Source organism: Erithacus rubecula (assembly GCF_903797595.1).
Source record: "Erithacus rubecula genome assembly, chromosome: 11".
In the NCBI taxonomy this organism is placed as follows: Eukaryota; Metazoa; Chordata; class Aves; order Passeriformes; family Muscicapidae; genus Erithacus; species Erithacus rubecula.
The window spans coordinates 12,943,070-12,968,977 of NC_136663.1; the positions used below are offsets into that span (position 1 = coordinate 12,943,070).

The window sequence follows — 25,908 nt, forward strand, 5'->3', positions numbered from 1 at the left end:
TAATGATTGCAATAAATTCCATGTGTTTCTGCTATTGGTTATCAGTAGGAAATAGTATGAAAAATAAAATTACCTGGAATCCAGCAAGGATTACTTTTCTTATTGGGCCACTACTACCCCTTCAGTAGGTAGAATGTCTTCAATGCAGTAATTGCAAAACCAAAATATTTTCAAATTAAAAGAAAACATTAATAGTTGTGCTGCACTATTGAGTAGAATATCAGAACATTGATACTAAATGTAGAAAACAAATTGGATTGAGATTCTTAATTCCTTTTATTATTTTTTAGGGGATGAAAAGCTTTATCAGAACTAAGCTCATCTAAAACTTATTATTCTTTCAGCATGCTAATTAATAGAGCAGGATCATGGATTTGTTAATTAAAATAAGATACCTCAGGGAAACTGAAATTAATTTTGCTGTCCTAATAGAGTTACCATTATGCCATTAAATCTTATGGATGTCTTATCTACTTACCTTCCTTCCCTCAGAAAGTAACAAAAATTGCTTTATTTAGTTTGAATTTAGAATCAGACTGTTGAATAGTTACTTTCTGAAAATGTGGCAAAGATCAATGAATAATCTTGGAATATCTTGGATTTCCAAAAATCGTAGAATGTGGCCTTCATGTGTCAGGACTGATCCCCTCATGTGCTCTCATCTCAGTGTTCACCTTTGGATCACCAGGTCTGAGCTGCTCTGTCACTTGTAAACAGGCACTCCAGCTGAGAGTCATGGTAATGCTGGCTTATATTTTCCAGAGCTGGAAATAGCAAAACTGAACTACTGGACAGGCATTGTGATGACTGCTAAAAGTAGATATTGCACCTTAGATGGGATGTCTTTGATGGAGGAAGGTGGTGTCTGACAGCAGATCCTGTGCTGGTATGTCCATGTGGTGATTTAGTTCATGGAGAGTGTTTTAGGGGAGTCTCCTGGCCATCCTCACTTGCTGTGCCTGAGAGTAGTTCTGGCTCAGTCCTGGAGCAGCAGGTTCCTGCTGCTGGGACCAAGCAGGGCTCCAGGAGCTCATCTAAAGCTGCCAGGGGGGTTTGGCTGAGGAGCCACTGAGAGCAAAGCCCAGAGCAGCTCCTGGCACGGTGAGTGCTGGGTGCCTCCCTTGGGCAGGTTTGTGCTGCTGTGCTCTCTCTTGGGAGGAGCAGGGCTGACCAGACCTCACCTGTCCCTGCCTTGGCTGCACACACTGCTGACCTGACAGGTGCTGCCAACCTCAATTTCAAAGTCAGTCATTTTTACAGAAGAAGAAGCAGCTGAAATACTCTCTGTGTTTTCTGGCTTTTCAATACTCTTGCTTCCAATATAGATGTTTCAGAGGAGAGAAAGAGAAAAGGAGGGGTAAGTGTGAGAGAAGTACTAGTTTTTCTTCTACAGAAAAGCACAATTCTTCTAATTCTGCCTGATGGATTTTCAAGGCCAGCAAAGTTCTCCATCATCACCAGGAGTGTTAATTGCAATTTGTATCCAAGACTTCTGAATTCAATGTACTAGAAGAGAGAAATAATCTTACTAATATACCAGTGTATACTGAGCACTTTATCCCATTTTATCATAGGCTTAAATGTGTAAAATTTAATTAGAGACAAGCACTAAATCTCGTTGTTAGGGACAGCTGAGCAGCTGAAGTTTGGGTAACCCTGTGAAATTTTCTGACTTCCCAGGAAGAGTGTCTGCTGTTTGCTTTCAGCCTGTAAAATGTTCAGAGGCATTGGTTACATGCAAGGACAGGCAGGATGCAGTTGTGTTATTGTTCAGTCTGTGTTTAATCAGCAGACAAAATTCGAGGGGTTTTGTGAATTTCAGTTGAACTTGGCAGATGGTTTCAGGCAAAAAATAAAAATAATGACAGGTGAAATTAGTTTCATTTTCTCAAAATAGATTAATGATCATTTACTAAAGTAAGCAGAAAAGTATCCTAAAATATCTTTGTTTCCAATGTACAGTCAAATCAAGTAAACTGTACCTCCAGTGTGGTCTTGCCACAGAGAAAGGTATTCTTTCTCACACTCAAACACAATTAATATTAAAGATTGTTTATCTGGAGCAGAATAGATCTTCAGGATAGATTCACTTTCAGGACAGATGTAAAAAGTTTCCCTCAGAGTGTTCATTATTTAGAACAAAATCACTCGGAAGTGAGAGACCAGTTTGAAAATTTCTTCATGACCAGTGGTGAGTTTTGGTACAGGTTTTGGTGCAAAACATATTGAGGTCTTTTATGCTGCTCCTTCCTGGCCTTATTTTTTTCTTAAACACATGGTCTGCTTACATAAATCAGTCTCTTGATGGCCACACTTCCTCTTCTTTTATTTTAAAACCTGCTGAATGTGATTAAAATTGAGACATTTGGGTCTGGGGATGAATTAGTTTTTTGCACTAATTGCTTTGTGCAGCTGTTTCAGAACTGGTAGGAAACCAGGACATGCATGAGCTTAGTGTCAGTCCACAGCCCCTCGAAGGCTGTATTTTCATATGAACAAGATTTTAGAGATTATTTAAAAAACCTAAAATAAATTTCAACAGAACCAAAAAACCCCTGACAAAACCAAAACCCAAACATACCTGTTCCTCTGAAAGCCCCCAACCAGACAAACCCCATGCCAAAGCCTTCTTTTTTCCCTGTGTCAAGATTTATTACAGAAGCTGCTCTATGAATTTCCAGTGGATTGTTGTATTTCTGTGACATCTATATTTAGTTTATGATCCACATCAATCCGTGCTGGGGGTAGCATTAAAACTTCTGATACATATTGAGTACCATGTGCCTCTCTAAACACAAACACTTGAAAGCTTTCTTTCCTTACACAATTTGATTGCTATTTTGATGCCGTTTCTCCCAGTGGAGTTAAATGCAGAATGAAGATCAGGCTGCTGGAGAGCTGCTATTCTGGGGAGTGCATTTTGCTGTTAACTGTGCACACAGAGCCCTTTGCAGCAGGTGCCTGGCAGTGGTGCTGGCAGGCAGCTCTGCATCACTCTGTGTGCTGCCCCTGCGGAATGCAGCCAGACTGCAGAGCTGCTCCCGGAGGCACCAGCTGCAGCAGGACATCTCACAAGCAAAAGTTACAGGTGAGAACCCTACTAGCTGCTGGCTGATTTTAGAATTTGGGTGGTTTTTTTTTTTTCCTCTCCAGTGCAGAAAGCAGTATTGAGTGAAATAATGTAACTTGGGGCTTGTAATTGTGCAGGGTCACAGTCTGGTAGTTATGATCACGCTCAGCATTTCTGCCTGTGCTGAAGGAGAACAGGGAATAAAGAAGGCAATAATGCTTCTTATTTAAAAAAATGGCAATAACAGTTGATATTTGGAGGAAAGGGAATTTAGAATGCAAACAGTGATTGGTGGTGACCCCTGTCAGCAGCAGGGAAGCTCAGGCTTTGTCAGTGATGCTCAGGTGGGTTCCCTGATTCCTGTGTGCTGCTCTGAGCTCACTGCTGGATGGCTCAGGGCACCCCTGGCTACCTCAGGACATCCCTGGCTGCCTGGACCTCAGCAAGAGCAGTGGGGAGGGGCTGAGCTCTCTTGCCTGAACTTGTGGAGATGGTGGGGACAGGGGGAGAGGTAGTTTCTTCTTATCTGGAGGAGTCCATAGGGGTACAGTGAGGAAAGGGCAGTGCCATCTTCTCCTGCTGAGTACAAGGACAAATACCTCACACCAGGTTTACAGAGCAGTTTTCTGAACAGCAGGGAGCAGGACGAGGAATAAAACAGCCTTTCCTAATACTATGGAATTTGTTACTGTCTCCTGTTTTCCTCCTGTGAAGGTTTTTTGTGAAACCATTGCCATACTCCTGCTGGGGTGCCTGTAGAAAATGGAAGAATGATTAGGCTCCAGAGAAATGGCACCTATACTGAGCCATATGACACTTTTTCTCTCTTCATCCACCTGGTTATCTATTGGTACATACTTTCTGGAGAAAAATCAGTGTTCTGTTTCTGTGCTGAGGACAAGGATGTCTTAGTCTGTGGGTATGTTTCCTACAGGCTGCAGTAATTTATGTAATAACCATCAACTGCAGTGGTGCTTGTACATCAGCTCAGCAGGGCTGCATATCTGGGCATTTGAGCAAGTGGTAGTAATAGAAAAGATGCAATTTTTCTTTAAGGAAAAAGGGAAGGTCTTAGATGTATGAACTCCTCCACCCCAAGCACTGCTTGCCCTGATCTGGATAGGCTCATTTCTTTTGATGGATCCATACTAACTTGTGCCTTCTAAGGATTTACCCATCAATTTTTATCAGCTTTACAGCATGCTCTGGATTAGAGCCTCTGCTCCAAAGAAGCATATCCTTGACCGAGAGAAAGGAAGCAAAAACTTTTTTTTTTTTTTTTTATCATTCTTAATTTTTATTCCAGTTATGTCAAACTCCCTCCTAATCCAGAAGGATTTGTTTAGTACCCATTTTTCAGTCACCAAATTTTTTATCTCTGTCCCTTCTCTGGTTGTTTCCAGGTTGAGTGCAGCAGGGTCTGGCTCCTGGGCTGGCCTGTGCTTGCCACTGCACCCAGGGAGTTCTCGAGCAGGCATTGATAAACTTCTGGGAAATTTCATGTAGCCAAATCCATAAGTAGATCTGAGGTTCTTGCACTTGCTACTATAGTCTAAAAAAATCAGCTTCCATATAATTTGGGAGTTTTTTGGATGGGTTTTCTGTATTCTTCCTTCAGAGAATCCTCGTCAGCATCTTCCTGAGCTGTAAACTCTGGGATTTAATCTGCTGTAACCATACTTCAGACAGAGTCAAACCAGTGGAACTTGGAGTAGCAAGAAAATGGTCCCCAGCACCTCCCTCTGCTCTGCTGGGCTCTGTGCACAGGCTCTGCCATTATTGCAGCCATGCATCACAGCTGCCTGAAGATCACATCTGCCTAATGAATTCCACTGCAGCTTGGGCACTCAAGGAGGAATACAAGTTGGTGAGTTCAGGTTACTCTCTCTTCTTATCTTTCCCTTACAGTGCAATGGGGGTAATTATATATGTCAGGATTTTGGACAGTGCTTGTGTAGGACAAAACACTGCCAGAAGTTTCAGCTCTCCAAATCCAGTTCAAACACCTTGCAGGGATCAGCAGAACCCATGTGAGTGTTGGGAGGCATGGTGGTGGGGGAATGTACAGGATGATTTTCTGGGACTGGGTGTAGGCATGACATCCCTTGGAGGACATCCTCTGGCTGATGTTACATGGGTGGAATACAGTGAGAAATCCAAGGCAGCTTTTCCTGCTTTGTGCATGGAAAATATTGACTGGGGTCAGCTGTAGGGAAATCATAGAATCATAGAGGGGGCTGGGTTGGAAGGGACCTTAAAGATGATCCAGTTCCAAATCCCCTGACTTGGGCAGGCACACCTTTCCCTAGACCAGGGGGCTCAGAGCTCCATCCAGCCTGACTTTAAACACTTTTGGGGATGGGCCATCCACAGCTTCATTAGCTGCTCTGTTGTTACTGGATAGCCTGAAGAGGTGGAAACACAAACACTGAACTAAAAACATTGACTGGACAAACACAGAGGTTTTAAGGCAGGATTTTAGGTCTCAGTGTAGGTAGCCAGGGCGTACACTGCAGCTCTGTGTGCCTGCTCTGGCTGAACTCTTCTCCCTGTGCCCTGTGCCCTGCTGGGTGGGTGCTGTCCCCTGGCTCGGGCAGTGCAGTGTTCTGTGCCATGGGGACAGCACTGCTGCTCCCTGCTCTGCTCTGTGAGCTGGCAGCCAGGACACACACACCTGCTCCAGTGCTCTGCATGCTGTGATCCTTTCCTACTTGCTGCAACAAGAAAAACCTTTTCTTCTAACCCAGCTTCCTCTGAAGAGGTAACTCAGGAAGCTCCATGGCCTCTCAAGGTAAGTGCATCTATAGGCTGTATTTTTAGATTGTGTTTACAGAAAACTACAGTCTTGTGCATTTCCAGCAATCAGCAGTCTGATGAAATTAGTGTTTCAAGCTAAAACCACGTCAGTCAAAGCACAGTTGTTTTGTCTTCCTTTAATTTTTTCAGCATCCAAGAGGCTCCTAAGGGGACTAAAATCTATACTGGGATGTTATTTGAGTAAAATATGTTATAAAATGTTAGCCTCTGCATTCAGTCAGAAAATTTAGTGTTGGTATTTTTGTGTTTAAACCTGTTGGTACAGAATGCCTGGGAGGGGTGTGTACTGAGCCAAGGGTGCCACTATTTTTGCACGCTTCTTCCCTAATTCACTTTGAAAATACTACATCAGCAAATGCTTTTCACATTCAGAACTGGCCAGAGACCTAATAACCCCATATGAAGAATAATAGCTGAAGAATAACTGAATTTAATCAGATCACTCCTACCTGGGTGTGTCTTTTACTGACTTCAGCAGTAGCCAGTTGAGTACTCAGGGCTATGGACAAGCATGCAGCATCTGATTTGATCAGCCTTTTTAATACATTTTCTCCAGGTTTTCAAATTCTTAAACTAAGCAGAAGGATACAAATCTTTTTCTCTTAACATGAGTGCAACTCCACAGAGATCATTCTGTCAGCATGTGCAGAGGCACATGTTGGCCGGGGGTTTCAGCAATGTCTGTATAGGTTTGCCAAATGTTTATCCCTCTTTCTTGCCTCCAAAACACTCAAGACATTCTGCATTAGAGCATGAAAAGGTACACAGGAGCAAGCAGGTTTTAAGCATTGTTGTACTCTTGCTATGCCATTTTTTTTTTAATTGTTTAGCTTTAGTCATATAAGAAAAATCTGGTTTTGCTTATTTTTGATGTGTATCAGTTAGGAGCAGCAGTTAAATAGTAATGGTGTGGAATATGGTTTTTAATATGAAGAAACCTGACAATACACCTCTTTTAGGAAACATGCAACTCTACAAATTATGCTTGTACAGAATACTCACTGTATCATACAGTAACTTTTAAGGTTTTCCATACTAGTAATGAAATGGGAATCATACACAAAAATAGACAAAGTGTCAGACTAGCTCAAATTGTCATTAATATTTAATGTATATACTGTTTGATTTTTGTATCACTTAAAATTTGACAGGTAGAACTGCAATTTGTTGTCTTTTTTTCTCTTTATTATTCAAGAATAACACTAACACTGGGCTACTTCATGGCATTTCATGTAACAACAAGAGTTACGGCAGTAACAGAACCCTGTGAGGTAAAATGATGCAGAAGAGCATATAAAATATTTATTACCCAGTTATACATTTTTAAAAGCCAGAAACAAATTCAAAGGGGTTACTTCTTCCTGTGGTCTCAGACTTTGAAAGAAAGCAGTGGCTGCAAAGACAAATTAAGATCAAAATATGATTGAATGATGAATTTTTCACAGTGAGTTCAAATAATACTAAAGGATCTCATTTAAACCCACAACAGCAAAAGAGATTCAGATTTAGAGCCAAAACTCCTTCTGGACCTCAAACCCCATTGTGTCCTAGTATTGTCACACATGAGATAAAAATGATCAGTTTGGGGACTGCTTTCCTGCCAAGTCACAGGGGCTCAGCTCAAGTCAAGAATTTGCCATTTATATGGGGAGAGCTTCAGTTTGCTCCTCCTGCTTCCTGCAGAACCAGTGTTGCTGAAGGCCAAGGAACAATGTACCTGGAAAAACTAGCAGGAGATTTTTGGAAATCCAGTGGTTTAGGTGGTCACTGCCCTGTGGGAGGCAGTGCCTGTGCCTGTGGAGGAGTGTGGATGTACAGGTGTCTGTACAGCAAATGCTCTTGCTACCTTCACAGCACTGGCCAAGGTCACCATCACTGTGCCCTAAAGGACTTCTTTGTGATAGCAAACCAGAAAACACAGCATAATATTATCTGATCTATTCATTAAGATAATAATGAGTAATACACCGTAAGAGCCTGTGTAGACTTTGATATCAGGGTTGTAATAACCAGCTTGGGGAATCTGAGATCCCTGGAAGGGTTATCTCTAATTAAGAGAAATTATGGGTGCCCTCAGGATGCTGGAAAGCATCTTGCTGGGAGCCAGCCCTTAGCAGCTCAGGGTGTGAGGCACAAGGAGCAGCTCAGAGGGGCCAGGGCTGGGCAGTCTGTGCTGGGGCTTGTGGCCACCCTGTGTGTGAGCCCAGGCCAGCTCCAGCCTTGCCACACAGGCTGTGTGCTCACCAGCTGCCAGAGCAAACTGGTGCCCTCAGGACCACATCTCCTGATCTAACTTAATCTGCAGTGATTGCTCTTTGCAGGGATTGCTCTTTGCAGTGATTGCTCTTTGCAGGGATTCCTCTTTGCATGTTTGGAGGCAGCTTTATAAGAGTGCTCGATGTGTGGGACCATCAGGAGATTCCTTTTGGAATCCTGACCTCAAGTCCTGACACAGTCACATGCAGAATGTTGTTGTTCCAGTTTTGATCCAAGAAGCTAGCTGCTCCTTGGTTCTGATATTTATGGTTTTTTATCTTTTTTTTTCCCTGCAGAATCTCAGAGACAGACCAACCCAATCTTTAAGGATTACCTCCCTGGTTCTTCTGACATTCCTCAACAGAATATGCCTGTTGAACCAACAAGTCTCTGGAAGCAAGCATCACACACTCATAGTTTGCCACCTGGTCTGGAGTACCTGAACCAGGTCCTGAATATTTCTGAATGTTAGAATTGTTATATTTTCCTTTTATGTTGCTTTGATACCCTGGAGGATGAGGTTGTTTGAGTTTTTCCCCTTTGGGGAGAGGTAGGTTGAGATGGAGAGGCTTTTTTGTTGTTTAATATTACTATGAGATAAGGAAAAAAAAAAAAGCAGCTTTTTTTTTTTCATTGTTGGCATTCAGTTTATAGAAATTAGATGAGCATAAGTCTGAGTGGCTACAAACTTGCATTATTTCTGTGTGGGGAAGAAAGTGCTAATGCCTGAAAGAGGAAATTGCTTGAAAATGGAGGCAGAGAAAGTAGAGGGAAGAAAAATGAATGCTTATATCTTCTCCATCCTACTACTAAACATGTGGCTGTCCCTTTTGCCCAGTGAAACCTCTCAGCTCCTGGAGCTTAGAGCACTGATGGTCTGCAGCTCTGCTCCAGAAGTTTCATCTTTTCCTGAACCTTTTTACCAGGAGGGTCACTCCCTGCTGTTGCTTTGACACTGACTGAGGTTTGCATTTTACATGTGGCTGGATTGTGCCACTCTTACATGCTGAGTAAGGTGTCACACACCCTGCCTGGTATGGGTAGGGACAGAATCAGCCCCCAGCACAGTCAGATCATGATTCTGATACATCTCTGCTGTGTTTGCATTTTGGTGATGCTGGGAAATGCTTACTTCACTCAAGATGTGTGCTTTAGGCACACATTTCTGCTAGTTTTGTATAGAAGCAGAAAATGAACGTATTTTATATTTGGAGCTAAGTTACCTAGATAGCTAATGAAATGGGGAGACTCTTCAGAAGCAGTCTTTCATGTGGAGTGATGACTTCTATTTCAAGATGCCTGAGCACAAAATGATATGTGTTGTCAATTACATGAGCATTTGCTTACAGACCGTGGAAGCTGCATTTTTTAGTCTAAAAGTGATTGTGAGTACTTGGCAGGTTACATATTCAGGCTCCTGTACAAACATGAATTACACCTCAGATTTACCCAGACAGTGTAGGCAAGTGTGGCAAATACTATCACTGCATTTTATAGAAGCTTTGCATCTGAGATTAAGACAAAAGAGCAGGTCAGTCTCAGAGCTACAACTGGAACTGAAGACCTTGTTCATGCTTATTCTTAGCCTGTGCTGCAGCCTTTCCTAATCATTCTTGATTTTCTCTGGAGTCTGACAGGTGGGAAGCATGTGTGCAGTGCTGATTGTTGGCATGCACCCACAGCTCCAGTTTCTGTGCCCTGCAGAATGTTTCAGTGTGGGATGCTGGAGCCATAGTGGCTGTGTGGCTGATGGATGCTGGATCCATACAGGCTGTGTGGCTGATGAGAGGGGCTCATTCAGCACAGATGGGAGCATAAAAGAGGTCCCACCTGCAGGGAGAGGACTGCCTGCAGAATGCATGTGGGTTTCTCAGCTGCTTGGGTAATCCCTTGAGATTTATCCTCATGGGCTAAGAGATTATCAGGTTATGAAATGCTCGAATGAAGATGTTTCTAGCAGAACTTGGAATTTATTTATGCCACTGGGAAGACTTCTAGAAGACTGTGTGTCATTCTGGTGCTGTGTGCATTGGTGAAATCTGGGTCCAAACTCAAAACAGGCACAGAGAGGTGCTACTGGAAGTGCACAGGGAATAGAGAACCTCCTTTAAAACAAAACTCCATCTGTTTTATCTGTAGACTAAAAACAACACTATCAGAGAGGGAACCATACTGAGTGCCTAGGAGAGTAAACAAACTGTGGGAAAGAGACATATTTAATTTATAGAACTACGTTACTTGTTGTGAATAAATACAAAATAACAAATAGAAATTACATTCTCCAGCAGGAGTGGGCAAGATAACTGGATAGATTTGAGAAAGCTGAATGTATTTCTCAATAAGAGCATGGGATGTTTGACTGATACAAGGATCCATGTTTAGTTAGTCTCAGAGAAATCCCTGCAGTCTTATTCTACATAGCAACCCAAGGACTGGATGAGAGGAAAGGAAAATGTGTGTAGGTAAAGGCCAGCCAGCAACATTTCACCCTGTAGATCCACACCCAGAGCGAGTTCAGGTGAAGAAACAATTCCAATTGGCTGTTTGAGGTGCACCAGAGAAGGGCAAAAAACTGCTTCTGCCTCAGCAAACACATCAGCTTTCTGTGACTATCACTGTTGAAAAAACTTCAGCAACGTTACCTAAGCCTCTTTGCTATCTTCCAGATTACAGCCATAGCTCAAAGAGTGTCCATAACAAAAACTGAATTAACCTGTTCCCACAGCAGGAATTAAACCTTGGAGGAGAATTTTCTCAGTACTTCAGCTGTATGTTGTGCCACCACACAGGTTTAACTACTTTGGTAAAAAGCTTTTTTTGTTTAGACTTGGTTAGACTGATAAGATGTAAATTTGATGCCCACAGAATTGAGAATTAGCTGTGTATAAGGAATTTTAATGTATCAGAGCTCAAGGGGACCAGACCCTTTTAAAGCCAAAGGGCTTTGGGTGCTTTCAAATGCAAGTGAAGAATTCCCTCAATCTTCAAGTGCCTCAACAAAAATGCATCAGAATATCTGCTCTGCAGAAACCAGTGAAAGGCAAAACAAGGATAACTAGTGGTACTGCTGTGTTTTCTCAACATTGTTTATACGTTGTGCACAGTAAACCAATACATTCACCAAAATCGCTCAAAGCTTTTGACAATTCAGGCTCATTAATTTTCTTTTCCCTGTGAAAGTCTACATGGGGCAAAGAAATCTTTATTAAAATAAATACTAAAATAGCTCTACCATCTTTTAACTTTTTAATTCTCTTTCCATCAGCAGAGCCCTTCCCATGAGCTCCAAGAGCTCTCTCATGAGACCCAAACAACAAACAGCAAAGATTCTTGGGAGAATATCTTTACGTCTAAGTATTTTTTATTATTTCAATTACTGGCATGCACATTCCCGAGATTAATGGAAGGGATGAAGAAGTTCCTCTTTTTTACCAGCTTTTCTTTGCAGCCTGAACTAGCTGCAGGAGCTGACTAGAAGTGACAAATGGCTGCAACAGTTTGAATACGTACCAGGCAAGATTTATCCAATTTAAAATACCCAGGCACTGGAGCTGTGACATGCTGGTCTCAGAAGGTCACTGTGTGCTTTGTGTCTGCAGCTGTGAGTAATGGCAAAACCCTGTGCCAAGCGTTTGCTCATCAGGAATTTACAGAAAAATTATGGAAAAGAGATTGGTAAAGCCTAAAACTGTCACATAAAATAGCATAAAAAGTCACATAAAACTGAAAGGTAGACTGAAATTAAGTCTTGCTGGTTTTATAATGCTAACAACTGTTCTAGAATAATGTCAGAGGGATGATAAGCACAGCAAAGCTGGGTATCATGGCAAGCAGTTTTTCTCCTGCATTTGTAACCAGCTCATAGGGGAAGACATTTTCAGCCAGCTGAGTGTTTCACTGTTGTTTTGCTCATTCTGGTACTCTGGCATGACCATTTGCCAGATTTAGGGTGCAGGGCTGGTGTTCCTGAGACCAGAGTGTTAAAGCTCTGTGTGCCCTCGTTGGCATCCCCTGGCTGCCTGGCTGGGCTGCTCCAGCAGGGTCCTTTGGGATGTGGCCACTGCACCTTCTGAGCCTGAGCCCAGGCTCACTCACTCCTGCACTGCCACAGTGCCCAGCACCAACCTTGCATTTGGGGTAAGGGGCTTCCCCTCTGCCAGAGAGGAGCAACAGGAGCAAGAAGGGGGTCCTGCTTCTCACACAGCTTTCTGTTGCTGTTGTCCTCTTTATTCCCCCAGTGAAGATTGTTTTTCTTCAAACATAGGGATGAATTACATGGCCACAGCACCTAATGTCACATTCCTCAGCCATAATTTCAGAGAGAAGTCCAAAGTGTGACTTGAGATCCTTCAGGCACCCAGTCTGTGCACCTCTGGAAGGAAAGAAATCTTAATAACAGGGAGATGAACAGTGAAAATAGACAGGTGACCACTGGCAGCCCCAGACATATCCAAGACCCACCATCTTGTTTATTCTTTTAAAACAGCTGGACCAGATAATTATTCATCAGCAAGTGGAGCTTCTGGAAGGTATGGTGCAATCCTTGTCACCCTTTAATAGTGCTGGTACATGGGTGTCTCCAAAAGGCATCCAGGTGTTGCCCCCAGCTCTCTGAAGTCACTGTGAACCCTCCTGCTGCCCTTGTGTCAGGCTGTTATACAGTGCTAGTGTGGGCAAGCCTCACTTTATTGTTTGCCTGTTCTGCAGCAAACCACTGAGGGGTGAGTAATTGCTACAACAGTCCTAAATTCTCTCCCTCAGACACCTTCCTCTCAGTGTTATTAAAGTTTAACCATCTTTCCAAACCATGGGAAAATTTATTGCTTTTAACAATAACTAATGTTCTATGAGAAACAAAGCAAATAGAGAAAGGAAGGTCAGGTAACATAAAATAAACAAAACATTTTCTAATTACTTAGTTTCTCAGAATTTCAGATTATTGAAAAAGTATTAAGTTCTGCCAGTAAAACACTGTAAAATGTATTTCTCCCATTCAAAATGGTTTTGGCCTGGTTCTTGCATGACCTGCTGGGTGAAAGCTTTGTCACTGGAGTGGGGTAGTCTCAGGATGTTACTTTTCACAGATGATAAAACCAGAAAAACCCCAAACAAAATCTCAGGATCTGAATTCTGTTGTGATGTGTACTTTAGTGCACAGCACATCAAAATCTGAATTAATTCCTTCAAAACACAGATCTTTGTGCTGCTTCTTCAAAACAATTTTTTACACAATCTTTGTCGTAAGACCTTTAGAATAAATGCTCATACGTATACACTATCAATATACTAAAGTAGTAACAAAGATTACATGTTTTGCATAATTAGCCATACTGGGCACGGAGACCTCCAGCAAATACGAGATAAAGAACCGCTTGGGCCAGAGGGTTTACTCTGCAGTGGAGGAGAACGGCTGCTTTGACCGCCGGCTGTGCTCGCCCGTCCGCGCCTTCACCATGCGCATCGCGGACGGCGCGGGCCGCGAGGTGATCCGCGTCATCCGCCCGCTGAGGTGCAGCAGCTGCTGCTTCCCCTGCCTCCTGCAGCAGGTGAGCCCGGACTGCCCCTCTGACTGCGCGGCTAAACCGGCTCTGTGCCCTGTGTGCCCCTCCCCGCCATGGCACACGGCTTTGCTGACACCCACGCGATGCTCTGCTGTCTGACTCGCCGGTAAGTGAATCCCAAACACTGCTTGCCCTGACACAGGCAGAGGACACTGAGCTCCAGGAGGGTGCAGGATGGGAACCCAGTGAAGGCCACTGGGGTCTGTGGGTGTGACTTTAACTGAGCCTCACTCATGGATCTGCCTGGTCAGGGCCACGCGCCTCTGGAATTGCAGAACATGGAAGCAGGCTGCTTGCAGTGAAAAAGGAAGATCCCATACAACATCACATCTCTCCTTCATATTTTTTGACTCTCCTTTATTCAGACAGTTTTCTTGTGTTATGGAAATGTTTTACAGGTTAGTTCATCCACTTACCTTCTTAGCACTTATTTTTGTCAGGATCTTTAAAGGAAAGTTCCTTTGGTAATACAGCTACTTAAAAAAAGCCTGTAGGATATTCACTGAATACAATAACAATTTTTTCTCCCAGTTTATAGTTTTTATAAAGTCTTTTATTGTATGTAAGATGTTGGTTTCTGGTGCAGCTTTTGAGCTTTATATTGTCCACTATATTTAACAACAGACAGTTCTGCAATATCCAGTTCCATGTTTAGTAAAATGATATGTTAATATATTCAGTAGATAAATATATTGTCATTATATAAATAATACAGTATCAAGAAAAAATGTATTGATATAAAATCAGCTAAAACCATTTTTTGTTGTTGTTTTCTTTTGTTTGCTAGTTAGAAGTTCAGTCCCCACCAGGTACAGTAGCTGGGTATGTTGTACAGAACTGGGATCCTTTTCTACCAAAGTTTACTATACAGAATCAAAGTAAAGAAGATGTGCTAAAAATAATTGGCCCATGTGCAACCTGTGGCTGTTTTGAAGATGTTGACTTTGAGGTATGTTTTGTATAAGTGTTAATGATTTAAAAGTTTTACTACTTTGAATAAATAACTCAGATGAGAGGGAGAATGGGAGATACTTGAATAAATCATGAACAGTTTTCTAATGTGAACAAAGTGCTTTGCCTTATTTAAGAATCATAAAAGGGTTTTGCAGTTTATCAACTCATTAGCCAAATCAGAAGACCCCAGTGAGTATTGTGTGAAATTTCAGTATACTGTGAGAAACATGCAGATATCTGCATAATTGAGGACATGCCTGTCCCCTGTGGGGCCAGTGGTCCACAGCAGTGGGGCTAGCAGAAAATAAAAAACATGAGAGAGGAAAAAAACCTCACAACTCTGTGAAAGAAAGGCAAAACTGGCATAAATTTTCAAGACTGCTTTCTCTCACTTTTCGTCAGCTCTAAAGATGCTGATGTTTCCAAACTGGAGACCCTTCCTTGCGTGCCACTCGCAAAGGGAAATTTGACACTAATAGAACATCGCAGCAATGAGAATAAAAGGAGAACCTGACAGCTATAGCATACTCTGCATGTCAGGACACAGTCATTAATTCTGGGGAGATATCATCAGTGTGCACTTGATTTGTTTACATTTATGTCTGTTCCTGTTTTTTCTTTGTGCAGATAAAAACTCTCAATGAGATGACAACGATCGGCAAAATTTCCAAGTATTGGTCTGGATTTGTCAACAATGTCTTTACCAACACTGCCAACTTTGGGATACAGGTCCCTGTGGATCTTGATGTGAGGATCAAGGCAGTGATCATTGGTGCTTGTTTCCTCATTGTAAGTGATCTTAAATTTTTGTTTATTAAACTATTTAAATAATACTACACATGCAGTTCAATATTTTATGTGGCAGAATCAAATCTCAGCATATATATCAAACCTTCCAAACTCCCCAAGCCCCTTATTTGGTATAACAAAAAAAAATTATGTTGCTTTTAATGGTAGTTTCAAAACAATTCAATAATTCTGTGGAGTGTTGTATGTAAGACCTTCACGTGATATGAAAATTCCTACAGAAATTCTCTTCTGAAGATAACCATAAGATTTAAATGAGAAGGGGAACACTCATTGCTAGGGGTAAAGATGAATTGAAGATGCATGTTTTCTAGAATTAGAATTAGAAATGTGTAGCTCTTTTACCAACATAATTGTGTTAACATGAAATGGTTTCAAAATCATCTGTGATACTTACATCAGATATTATAAACCAACATTACAATACTGTTTAAATTATTCACTGAAGAGTGTTTGCTTTAAAATTCCAACAATTCATACATTTTGCTTTTAGTAGGATAGAAATGACAGTTAAATTTTTGGATTGCCCCCTCCAAAACTCCTGTTTCTCAGAGGCTGTGATAAAAAGTGATTGACTAATATAATTACTTTATGTAACAAAAGCCTACAAGTAAGACTTTTGATAGTAATTGTTGCATTTTTATGCCTTCCATATCTAATTCGCAGTTTGTTTATTTGTAGGACTTAATGTTCTTTGAAAATTCGTTGGATGGATTATAACAAGATGACAGAAACAATGAAATATGCAGAATGTGTTTCAGTAGGTAAAAATGAACATAAATTGATCTTCTGGCTTTGAAGGCTTATACATTTCTAATTCTTTTTCATTTTCTTCCAGAAATCGCTTGAGCTTTGGACATGATTTTGAACTGCAAAAATCCTTGTTCCTTATAGGAAAAGACAGGGAGCTAATGATGATGTTTATTAAAATATGTCTCGTGTAAATAATAATTTCCCACTTACATTTTATATGTGTTGTAGCTGAACACATACTTTTCACACAGAGCACTGTTGCTTTGGAACAGTGCTATTCTCTTCTTTCTCTTTTGATGTTCCTGCATGGGAAATCATGAAAGATTAGATGAAGGCTTGCAGCATCTCTGATGAAAGTCTATGTTTAGAGAAGCCTTTGATGTTTTGCAAGTGCTGTACCAGTTACTAACCACATGAGGGTGTTTTGGGGGTTTTGCTTTTTTGTAATTTTAGAAGTAATCTTCTGATTTGTTATTTAATTAATAGTAGCAAACTGTTTTGTAAGTAACAAATATAAAGACATACCCAATGGGAAGTTCAAGATGTTATCTGTTTCAGTGAGTTGGAAGAAGGGAAGTTATGTTTGCTAGCACATTAATTTTGTGACAAAGATTGTTTTAATGGGTGGCAGCCAGAAATTAGGTTTCCAGCCCTAGACTTGGGAATGTAAGGTCTATTCTGAAAATCTGGTCTTCCTCTGCTTCCACTGAAGGCAGGCCATAGATAAAGTTTGAGTGATGGTCCTCTGTGTGCTAGAGGCTCTCAAATCACTTCCCTTTGTACTAGCCAGTGTTAGGGATCCTGCTGCCATCTACTCAAGCCTTTCCTTAAAAGCTTTGTTCCTCTTTGAAACACCTGGTGGCTGATAATTTTTCATTCAGACTTGCCTGAGGCCATCCTAGAACAGAATATTCTTTTCCTTTGGCAAGCTCCAGTGCTTTCTATGACTGTGCAGAAGGAGCTTTCTGCAGTTCAGCAGTTTTATGTAGCTGCTCCTTCCTGCAGCCATACCTCATCATACTGTTCCCAAACATTTCCACCCACAGGCTTTTGCCAATATAAACTTCCTTTGTAGAAATGATATATATACAAGATATAAACAGATTTTTTTTCTGTTGCTGCAAAATATTTGCTGTATGAACTTGCTTATTCCTCTCAAGAACTCCCTTCAAGAAGCAAACCAGTACCATAAAATATTGGTGCTAAACCCAATTGCTGTCATAGTCACCAGTCAAGTTTCTAAGGGAAACATTTTGCAAATCATTAGAAATGCTGGATTTTTTCCTTTTTTAGTGTCAGCCAGTAATTCAATTCTTGCAAACAACCAACACATCAACGGAAAGAGAGGAGATAATGAATAATTCATAAAAATGAAAAAGAGCTAAATTTATCAGGTGATTAATGCTCAACAAATATTTAGACTAATTTTAAATTAATGTTCATGGATATGAATTCAAACACAGTGAAGTCAGGAAGTTGCAACTAACGATCCCATAGTGAAATTAACTCAGGAATGCTTATAGATTTAAACAGTATGTTTTAGATTATATACCACACTTAGGTATTTATACAGATTTACATATGTCTTGAAAAATAATTGTGGTTAACAAGCTCTGACAATCATCATTATCTGTTAACCATTTCACTGCTGGCTCTGGCTGTGACTCGTGGCAGTGCAATCAGGCTGCTCTAGCTGGGAACCACTGCTGCCACTTTTCCTGGGAGGAAGATCCCTGTGAGCTTCGTGGGCAAGAAGCTCCCTCGTGTGGAAATTTCAGAATTTGCAGAGGAATACAGGATGTTTTTGCTACTCTTGCTAATCTCACACTGATGCAGTGCAGCTCCAGCACGCCTGGCTGTAGACTGAGAAAAATAACCACATTTTTTTTTTTCTCTTTAAATCCCTTTGCCCTCTAAGACAGAATCACTGCTATTGTGGCCCAGAATCTTTGCTCTGGTGCAGTTATTGAGCTGTGTGTGTCTGAACACTCGACTGTATTCAGTGCCTTAAGATCAGCAGGATCCCCACCTATCTCCCACTTTTCCCCTGCAATTCCCAGTTTTCTTGTGGCTCTTAACAAGCCAAAGACATCTCTAAGCAAGTGTGTCCATCCTCATTGAAGTCAACACAAAATAAGGTTTTATTTATCCACAGGGCTGAATTTGGCTGTGATGTTTATGTATATACCTTCTAGGTAAGCAATATATGCATATATTTTAATGAATTGCAGCCAGATGATAACACTGTATTTCTCACACTTAGTGACTTTGTTGCTGTTTTTTGTGTTAATACAAGGATGTTATGCTGTTGATGTGTATATATATGGGTATGTTTGAATACCTCTGTTTACACTCAGAGGCAGCTTCTGGGACTTACAAGAACAGTCTCATTCCCTGGATAAAACAAGCAGTGAGGCTGGGATAGCTCTTGACCTCTTTGCCAACCTTCAGCTTCCTGGTAGAAATTCAGTGCCAATGCCAGTGCTTTTCCAGCTGGGAGATGGTTCATGTAAACCACAGCTGCCCCACAGGGGCAGGTATCCATTCTCAGCATAGTTTATGGATTCTGCATGATATTGCTAAAGAAGAGCTAATGTGTTCTAAGGTCTCAATAACCTGCAGCTGTAACTAATAGCCCTTTCTTATTAATATCAATGTGTTACCCCATGGGCTAGGAGTGACTCCCAAAGAGAATTCTGAATCTCCCAAAGGTTCATAAGCTTTTTCTAAAGCAAATTCATGTTCTGTTTATCATCTAGAAGGAAATGTGATTGCTCTAAAGAAGCAGAAATTTTACGTAATCTGGCCAAACAAATATTTTTGATAAGTAGCCAAACTGTAAATGTGTGTACTTTACACTCCTTGTGTTCAGCAGGTGGCAGCAACAGCTCATTATGACAGTATTCAGCTTTTCACATATCATAAGCTGTACCCAGGATGCTCATTGAAGTTCAACATACCTTTAACCTCTAATTAAACTCTACTCTTAACTGAAGGATTTTATTTTCTCTGTCTGATATTAAACCTTTGCCACACAATACTGGATAATCTTTATTGCCTGCAATTTACAGCTGAATTATTGGTTACTTTGTAAGATCTGATCAGGGTGTGGGCATAATACAGTCTACCACAAAGTGAGTTCCTGTGGTCAGAATCCAACCCAGATTTTGCACCTGGAGCATCTCTCCACGTTCTGCAGGTGGACAGAGGAGAATCCCAGGACACTCCCACCTGCTGCAGAAACAGAAATGTGCAAAGGAGATTGCTGTCCACTCAGAAATGTGGACGGTTTCTATGATAAAAGGTCATGTCTTGATGGTCTGTCACTATGTGCTGGGACAGAGGGGGAAATCCCCAAACCCAGGTGGCACCAGCATGTGGGGAGGAGCTGGTTTGCCCGTGGGTAATTCAGACACTTGCTGTGAGAGAGTGAAGACACAGAGTTGCTGTGAGTTCTGAGATTCTTTGGTTGTCTGATAATTTGGTGGATGCAAAAGTACTTTTCCTCAAAGACTTTGCTGTGTGTATTTTTAAGAAAAAATATTTTTGCATCGATTTGGTTATTTGTTTCAGGATTAGACATACCTGGAAATGGTCCAAAATACCCATTTTCTGATAGAGTTGTCTAAGTGAAACTGTTTGGAAAAAGAAAAAAAAAAAAAAAAAAAAAGAAATTTCTTTCTTCTGACCCTCATTTCCATTGGTTTCTTTTCAATTAGAATGGTATATTCTGTGTTAGAATCATAGATCCTAGTTTAATTCAATTCAAGGTGAGTACTGGAGGAAAAATAACCTGCAAGTCATTTCATCAGGGCTCAGTAAGTTGATGTGCTTTTCCACTTTAAGATATTCATTTGAAGGACTTGTTTTCCTCTGTTCCAGTCACATTAGGTAAGTGTTCTGTTTACACTTCTCATTTTTTGTACTAGAAAAGCCCATACACAGCAACAACCAAATCACAAAACATCCTGCAAGCTTCCGTGGCAGACAATGAGAGATAACTGTTTCTATCTAGAAATGACCTTGGGCGTTTCCTCTTTCTGCCCCTCCCTTATCCTCCCCAGATTGTAGAATCACAGGATGGTTTGGATTGGAAGAAACCTCAGAGATCACTGAGTTCTGTCTCTCTGCTTGGGCAGGGACACTTTTCACTAGACCATGTTGCCAAGCCCTAAGGGAAGTCTCACAGTGCATGAGCCAAGGTCTGGTATTGCTTCATAAGTCTAATCTTGGTCATTTATGGATTGCTTGAGTCACGTATGGAATCTTGAGTGAATTTTGGACATGGTTAATGACTGTATTAGCTTTCTATCCACCTGTTGTTTCTAGACCCTTGAAAAATTATATTTTGCCATCAGGAATCATTTTAAGCAGCTGTCATGATAATGCTCATTTATACCAGCAAGGACTGAGAAAATAAATGCAGCCTGGGATCAGAACAAGGACCACTACTAGAAATACCTTATATGTTTCACACTTTTCTAGAATTAGAGAGAAAGTTTTGAGATTTTTTTGCTTTGTTTTTTTAAAATTTCTTCTTGGCTTCCTTAAGAACCCAAAGTGTCAAAATACTGTTTTATTTAAAAAAGAAAAAAATTCTATTTACTTTGCAAATTTGGGCTGTTATGTATATGATAGTGTGCTGAGTGTATAGAATAGGAGTACAGATTTTTTTAAGAATAATTTGTTAATAGTTAATAATCTAGAGGACTTTTTGTTCCAAGCTGAGAGTTGGGGTTTTTCAATCTGCAGAAGAGAAGGGCCCAGCCAGACTTTATAGCACCTTTCAGTACCTAAAGTTGCCACGTGAAATTTGGAGAGGAACTTTTGACAAGGACATGTCAAGGAACAAGACAAGGGGAGTGGTTTAAACTGCAAAAAAGCAGGTTTACATTAGACACAAGGAATAAATTCTTTACTGTGTTGAGGCCCTGTCACAGGTGGTCCAGAGAAGCTGTGGCTGCCCCTGGATCCCTGGAGTGCCCAAGGCCAGGCTGGATGTGGCTCTGAACAGCCTGGGGTAGTGGAAAGTGTCCCTGACCATGGCAGGAGGTTGGAACAAGATGAGCTTTAAGTCCATTCCAAACCAAATCATTGTAGAATTTGTTTATTTAATCTTCCCTTCTATCTGTAGTTCCAAATAATTGTAGATTAAGGCTCAGAACATCTGGGTAAAGAGCCACAAGGGGTGCATCCTTTAGCCTTTGGCATTGCCCTGCTCTGGGTCAGCCACACTGCACTTGGAACTCTTGAAAATAAAACTAGTTTACAAATGTTATGGTTTAAAATTCAAAGGACTTTAAAGAATATTAGTATTTAAACCAAGAACTGTGTGCACTTGAAATTCCTTAGAGTTTGGAATAGTTTTAAATACTTTATTCTGAAATGTTTTCACTTAAATAAGCCTACCATATGAGAGCAGCATCACTTCAATGCTCTGAAAATGCAACAGTTGAGATAAAAAACAAATTTAGCAGAACCCAGGACAAGTGGGTTATTACTTAAATGAACAATTTTGTGAATAAATTAATTAAATGGTTCCCTATCAGAAAGAGTTTTATCTCTGGTTTTACTGCTTTCAGACTCTCAAGGGCCTGATATAAAATCAAATAAAAACTCACCAAAGAGTGAAATGCCACCAAGAATTAGTGGTGTACAGTGGATATTGCCCTTGCAAAGTCAGTGCAGTCCCACAGTTTGATCATTCCCTTTCCTAACTGAACCTAATAGAAGATCAAAGAGATTTTCTTTCCTTTTGCTGATCTGCAAGATGGATCATTAAATGTCTTTTGTCTGCTGTGGGTACTCATACAGTATTCATCATTGTGATGCCAAACCAGTACTTGCATTGTTACACACACACAGAGTGTGTGGTGGTTCTGTCCTTGCTGCTGAGGAAAAAGGTTCAAATGTGCATTTTGTCTGTGCTTTGCTCAATGACTGCAAACAGTGGGTGAGGAGCTGATGTGAAAGTTTCAGGGCAATAAAATAAGGACAAGAGACACTAAATCTAGGCAGGACTGTAGAAAGAAGCTCTTGTGCAAACAGGCAGGCGTGTCCTTAGCAAATATTTTTACAATAAGAGCACAGGAGCACCAACTGATATGCCAAGATCATCTGTGCCAGCAGGTGTAGCACCTCAATAAAGGGGCATGTGATCCACAAAATCTTCTGTAAAGTGAAACTTTGCTTTTAGCTGCAGTGATTGGAACCACTGGGACCAAGTGTTTTGGTTTGTATTTTATCAACAGATGAATTTACCTCCCTACCTCCTCCAAAGTTTATGCTTTGGACTTCCATACAACCTGCTGTTGTCATAAAGAGGTGTGGTTTTATGGCTGGGAAACAAAGAAGATAAGTGCATGACCCAACTAATACACATTTGAAATAGTCCCATAAAATGTTTTATCTCAACTCTGGTGTCTTTTGCAGTTCTCTCCTGCCAGTACTGTGTTTGAGTGAACACGAGGTTTTAGTTGAACTGTCACCATCCTTGGCACTGTCAAAAGGGAACAAGTAAATGATTGTGGAGCTTGGGAAGAGGAAGAGTCTGATGGAAACAAATCCCTGCAAAATCAGGGTAACATGAACTAAGGAAAGAGTATGAGAACAAAATTAGCAGTGGGGGAGGAGAACACAAGGAGAATAAGATATTTCTAAGATTAAATTAATGTTTTCAGTCAGAAGGGAGGCCTAATACAGTCTTTACAAGTGCATTCTCAGTGGAAAAGAATTATGGATCTTTGTTAAAAATAAGCACCTGCTTGGTGAAGTCATAATTTTTTACTGCATTGCTGATCTGTTCAAGCTAAAATGTTTTTGTACTTCCGCAATATAACTGATAAGATATGATTAAGAGAGAAAAAATGTTTAAGAAAATCTGCAGAGTTGCAAAATGCCTCATGCAGCATTGGTGTGTTTAGCACCATATATATTTATTATTACAAATACCTTGGTGAACCTTTTAATCTAAAACCATTATAATAAACTGACATAGAAGCCACTCCTGAAGCAGATATGTCATTGCAGATGTAGTAAAAAAAAAAAAAAAAAGGTGTCAGTTTCTTCTCTTTTCCCATGATGTCTTAGAGAGTAAATTTTGTAAATAGTTTTATTCAGTGTCTAATTTATAAAACAAAAATGTCTTCTTGACTGCAGTCTTTGTTGATGTAGTAGGGTTTAGAGTTCCAGCACCTCAGTGAAGCATTAAAACCACAGAGCTCCACTGAAAGCCTGATAAAACAAATGTTAGGGTTTGGATCACTCATAAGGCCTTCTGTCAGATGAGTTCAGTGCAAGTATAGACAGCTCTAAGAGCAAGTATTTTCTATTATTAGTTCATAGAGAAATGGTGTAAAACCTTTGTTGTAAAGCCATAGAAAATGTTGCTTAATGTTAATATAGATCTAATTGGGCATAAATCACATGCCCTGAAATTCTGGAAAAATCACTGAAAGAGAAACATATAGAATAACTATAAATACCAGTGTGAAAAATACTTTTACTTCAGTTTTGAAAACCTGCTTGAGGAATGTATTGGTTCCAGAAGCTTGCAGAGCCTGCCTGCATAGACTTCACAGGCCACTTTATCCCACCCAGCTGCAGAAGCTGCACCTCCAGGGTGTTGGACCTCTCAGGATCAGGGGGACCCTGGGACACAAGACCTGGTTCTGCAGCAGTGCAGGAGCATCTGAGCAGGGCTGGCTGTGTCCTCTGGCAGCACACAGCAAACCTGGCACAGCGGGAAGGGAAGGGAAGGGAAGGGAAGGGAAGGGAAGGGAAGGGAAGGGAAGGGAAGGGAAGGGAAGGGAAGGGAAGGGAAGGGAAGGGAAGGGAAGGGAAGGGAAGGGAAGGGAAGGGAAGGGAAGGGAAGGGAAGGGAAGGGAAGGGAAGGGAAGGGAAGGGAAGGTGCAGCCTGGCCAGGAGCTCCCATCACACAGGCTGCTTGATGCATCCTGCTGCTGCCTTGCCAGCAGAGACATGGTTAAGGGGAGGGGAGAAAGGGGAGAGGGCATCTGTAGGAACCTGATCAGTAACAAGCAGCAGCTCAATTACACTAAAAAATTGAATCAGAGATTGGATGGCAAATACAATTTATAATACTGCATGATACAGCAACCAGGGAGAAAAGCCTTCTGGGCTGGGAGTAACAAATCTGGCAAACTTGATTTAGGAAATAATAGGACTAAATTTGAAGCTCCTGAAAGCTGTGCTCAGGATTGGAAATGGGAAATGGCTCTGGCTGAGGCCCACTGCTTTGATGAGCAATTTTTTTATGTGTGATTATTCCACATCCCAGGTAATCAGTGTGAAGAAAGAGTTTACAGTACCTGACATTGGTGACTAGGTCTTAATAGTAAACAGGACTTATATCTGATGTAAAAATTTTCCATTTTTCTTTTCCTGTGTTTTCTCCTCTCCTGCTTCCAAGCCTCCCCAAATCCCCCAGCTGTCTGTGTAAGAAGCAGTGCCTGGTGCTGGGCTTCCTCAATTTTCATTCTTAATTGAGCTGTAAATTCACCTCATAAACTCTTGCAGATCTAGTGGTCCTTCTACATTTGCAACTTTTTAATTATCTTCTTAATTAACGGAAGCCTCAAGGTCCCAGCACATTTTTATCAGATGAGTCTGTTATGAAGCACATTAACTTGAACTTCATTGGTTTTAATAACATCCTTTCTTCAGCCTGGTTCTGTGTATCAGTATTGCTCTATTTGTCCTCATGTTGATAAAAGTGCCAGTGTATATCACAGCACAATCAAACCAGCTTCTCCTTTATCAGCAGCTCCTGAACAAGCCAAGGGTGCCTCATCAAGAACCCAAGGTTAAAAGGCATTATTTTCTGTGATGCTGAATTCAAATGCAATGCTAGTTTCCAAAAGATTGTGATACTATAAATGAAAGCAGATGTGGGCCTGGGTGCTGCATTGCATTCTCTGCTGTGCCCAGAGAGGTGTGACTGGTGAGCAGGGGCTCCAGAGGGTGGGCAAAGGGGGCAATTTGGCCAGTGAATTCCACCCACACACGGTGTGTGCTTGTGAGAAAAGGCATTGGGATGGAGAGAGAGAGGGAGGGAGGGAAAGAAGGACTACTAACAACTCACTGCTGCTGTATAATTCAGTGTCACCTGCAAGAGTGCTTAAATGAAAGAACTTGGCTTTGCAAAAACCTTCAAACCCCTCCTTCTCCCCCCAAAACAGAAACACAGGTAACTGAGCAGTCTGGGAGTTCACAGTGCCAGCTTTGACAGACAGAGCTGGATGTCTGCCCAGGATGGGATTGTCCTGACTTGATTTTTTGGTGTATTTCATTAATTAGGCTGGTATTATTTACACTTTTTAGGAACAAAATCATGCCTAGGAAGATGTTCCCTGTAAGTATCTATTTGCAGTAGCAATATCCCTTCAGCAGAAAACAGGATTTACACAAGCTGCATTTTAAACTGTTGGTACTGCAGTTAATCCTAAATGCTGTAAACGGTAATGGCCTATTTCTTTATGTCAAGTTGTTCTTTTCCTCCCAATATCCCCTTTTCTGACTGCAAACCAGCTTATGCTGGTTCATCTACAGTGCTGACATTCAAAACCTTGCATGACTGGCAGCAGTAAAACTTTATTTAGCTTCCTTCTCAGTCTGAGAAAGAAATTGCTGTGGCACAAAAACATTTAGTAGCAAAGCCAAATGTGTGGT

The 25,908-nt window shown here is 41.1% G+C and overlaps 1 protein-coding gene across 1 annotated transcript; it reads left to right on the forward strand.

The window, feature by feature from the left end:
• Positions 1-5,848: 5,848 nt before the first annotated feature.
• Positions 5,849-16,416, forward strand: LOC306806476 (phospholipid scramblase family member 5-like; the record flags this gene model as incomplete). The annotated part of the gene is made up of 8 exons (XM_079315286.1): positions 5,849-5,861; positions 8,440-8,591; positions 12,630-12,672; positions 13,469-13,689; positions 14,492-14,653; positions 15,286-15,447; positions 16,147-16,225; positions 16,304-16,416. The coding sequence occupies 7 exons, from the start codon at positions 5,849-5,851 to the stop codon at positions 16,183-16,185; spliced, it is 792 nt and encodes a 263-aa protein (XP_079171412.1). The 3' UTR covers positions 16,186-16,225; positions 16,304-16,416.
• Positions 16,417-25,908: the final 9,492 nt, after the last annotated feature.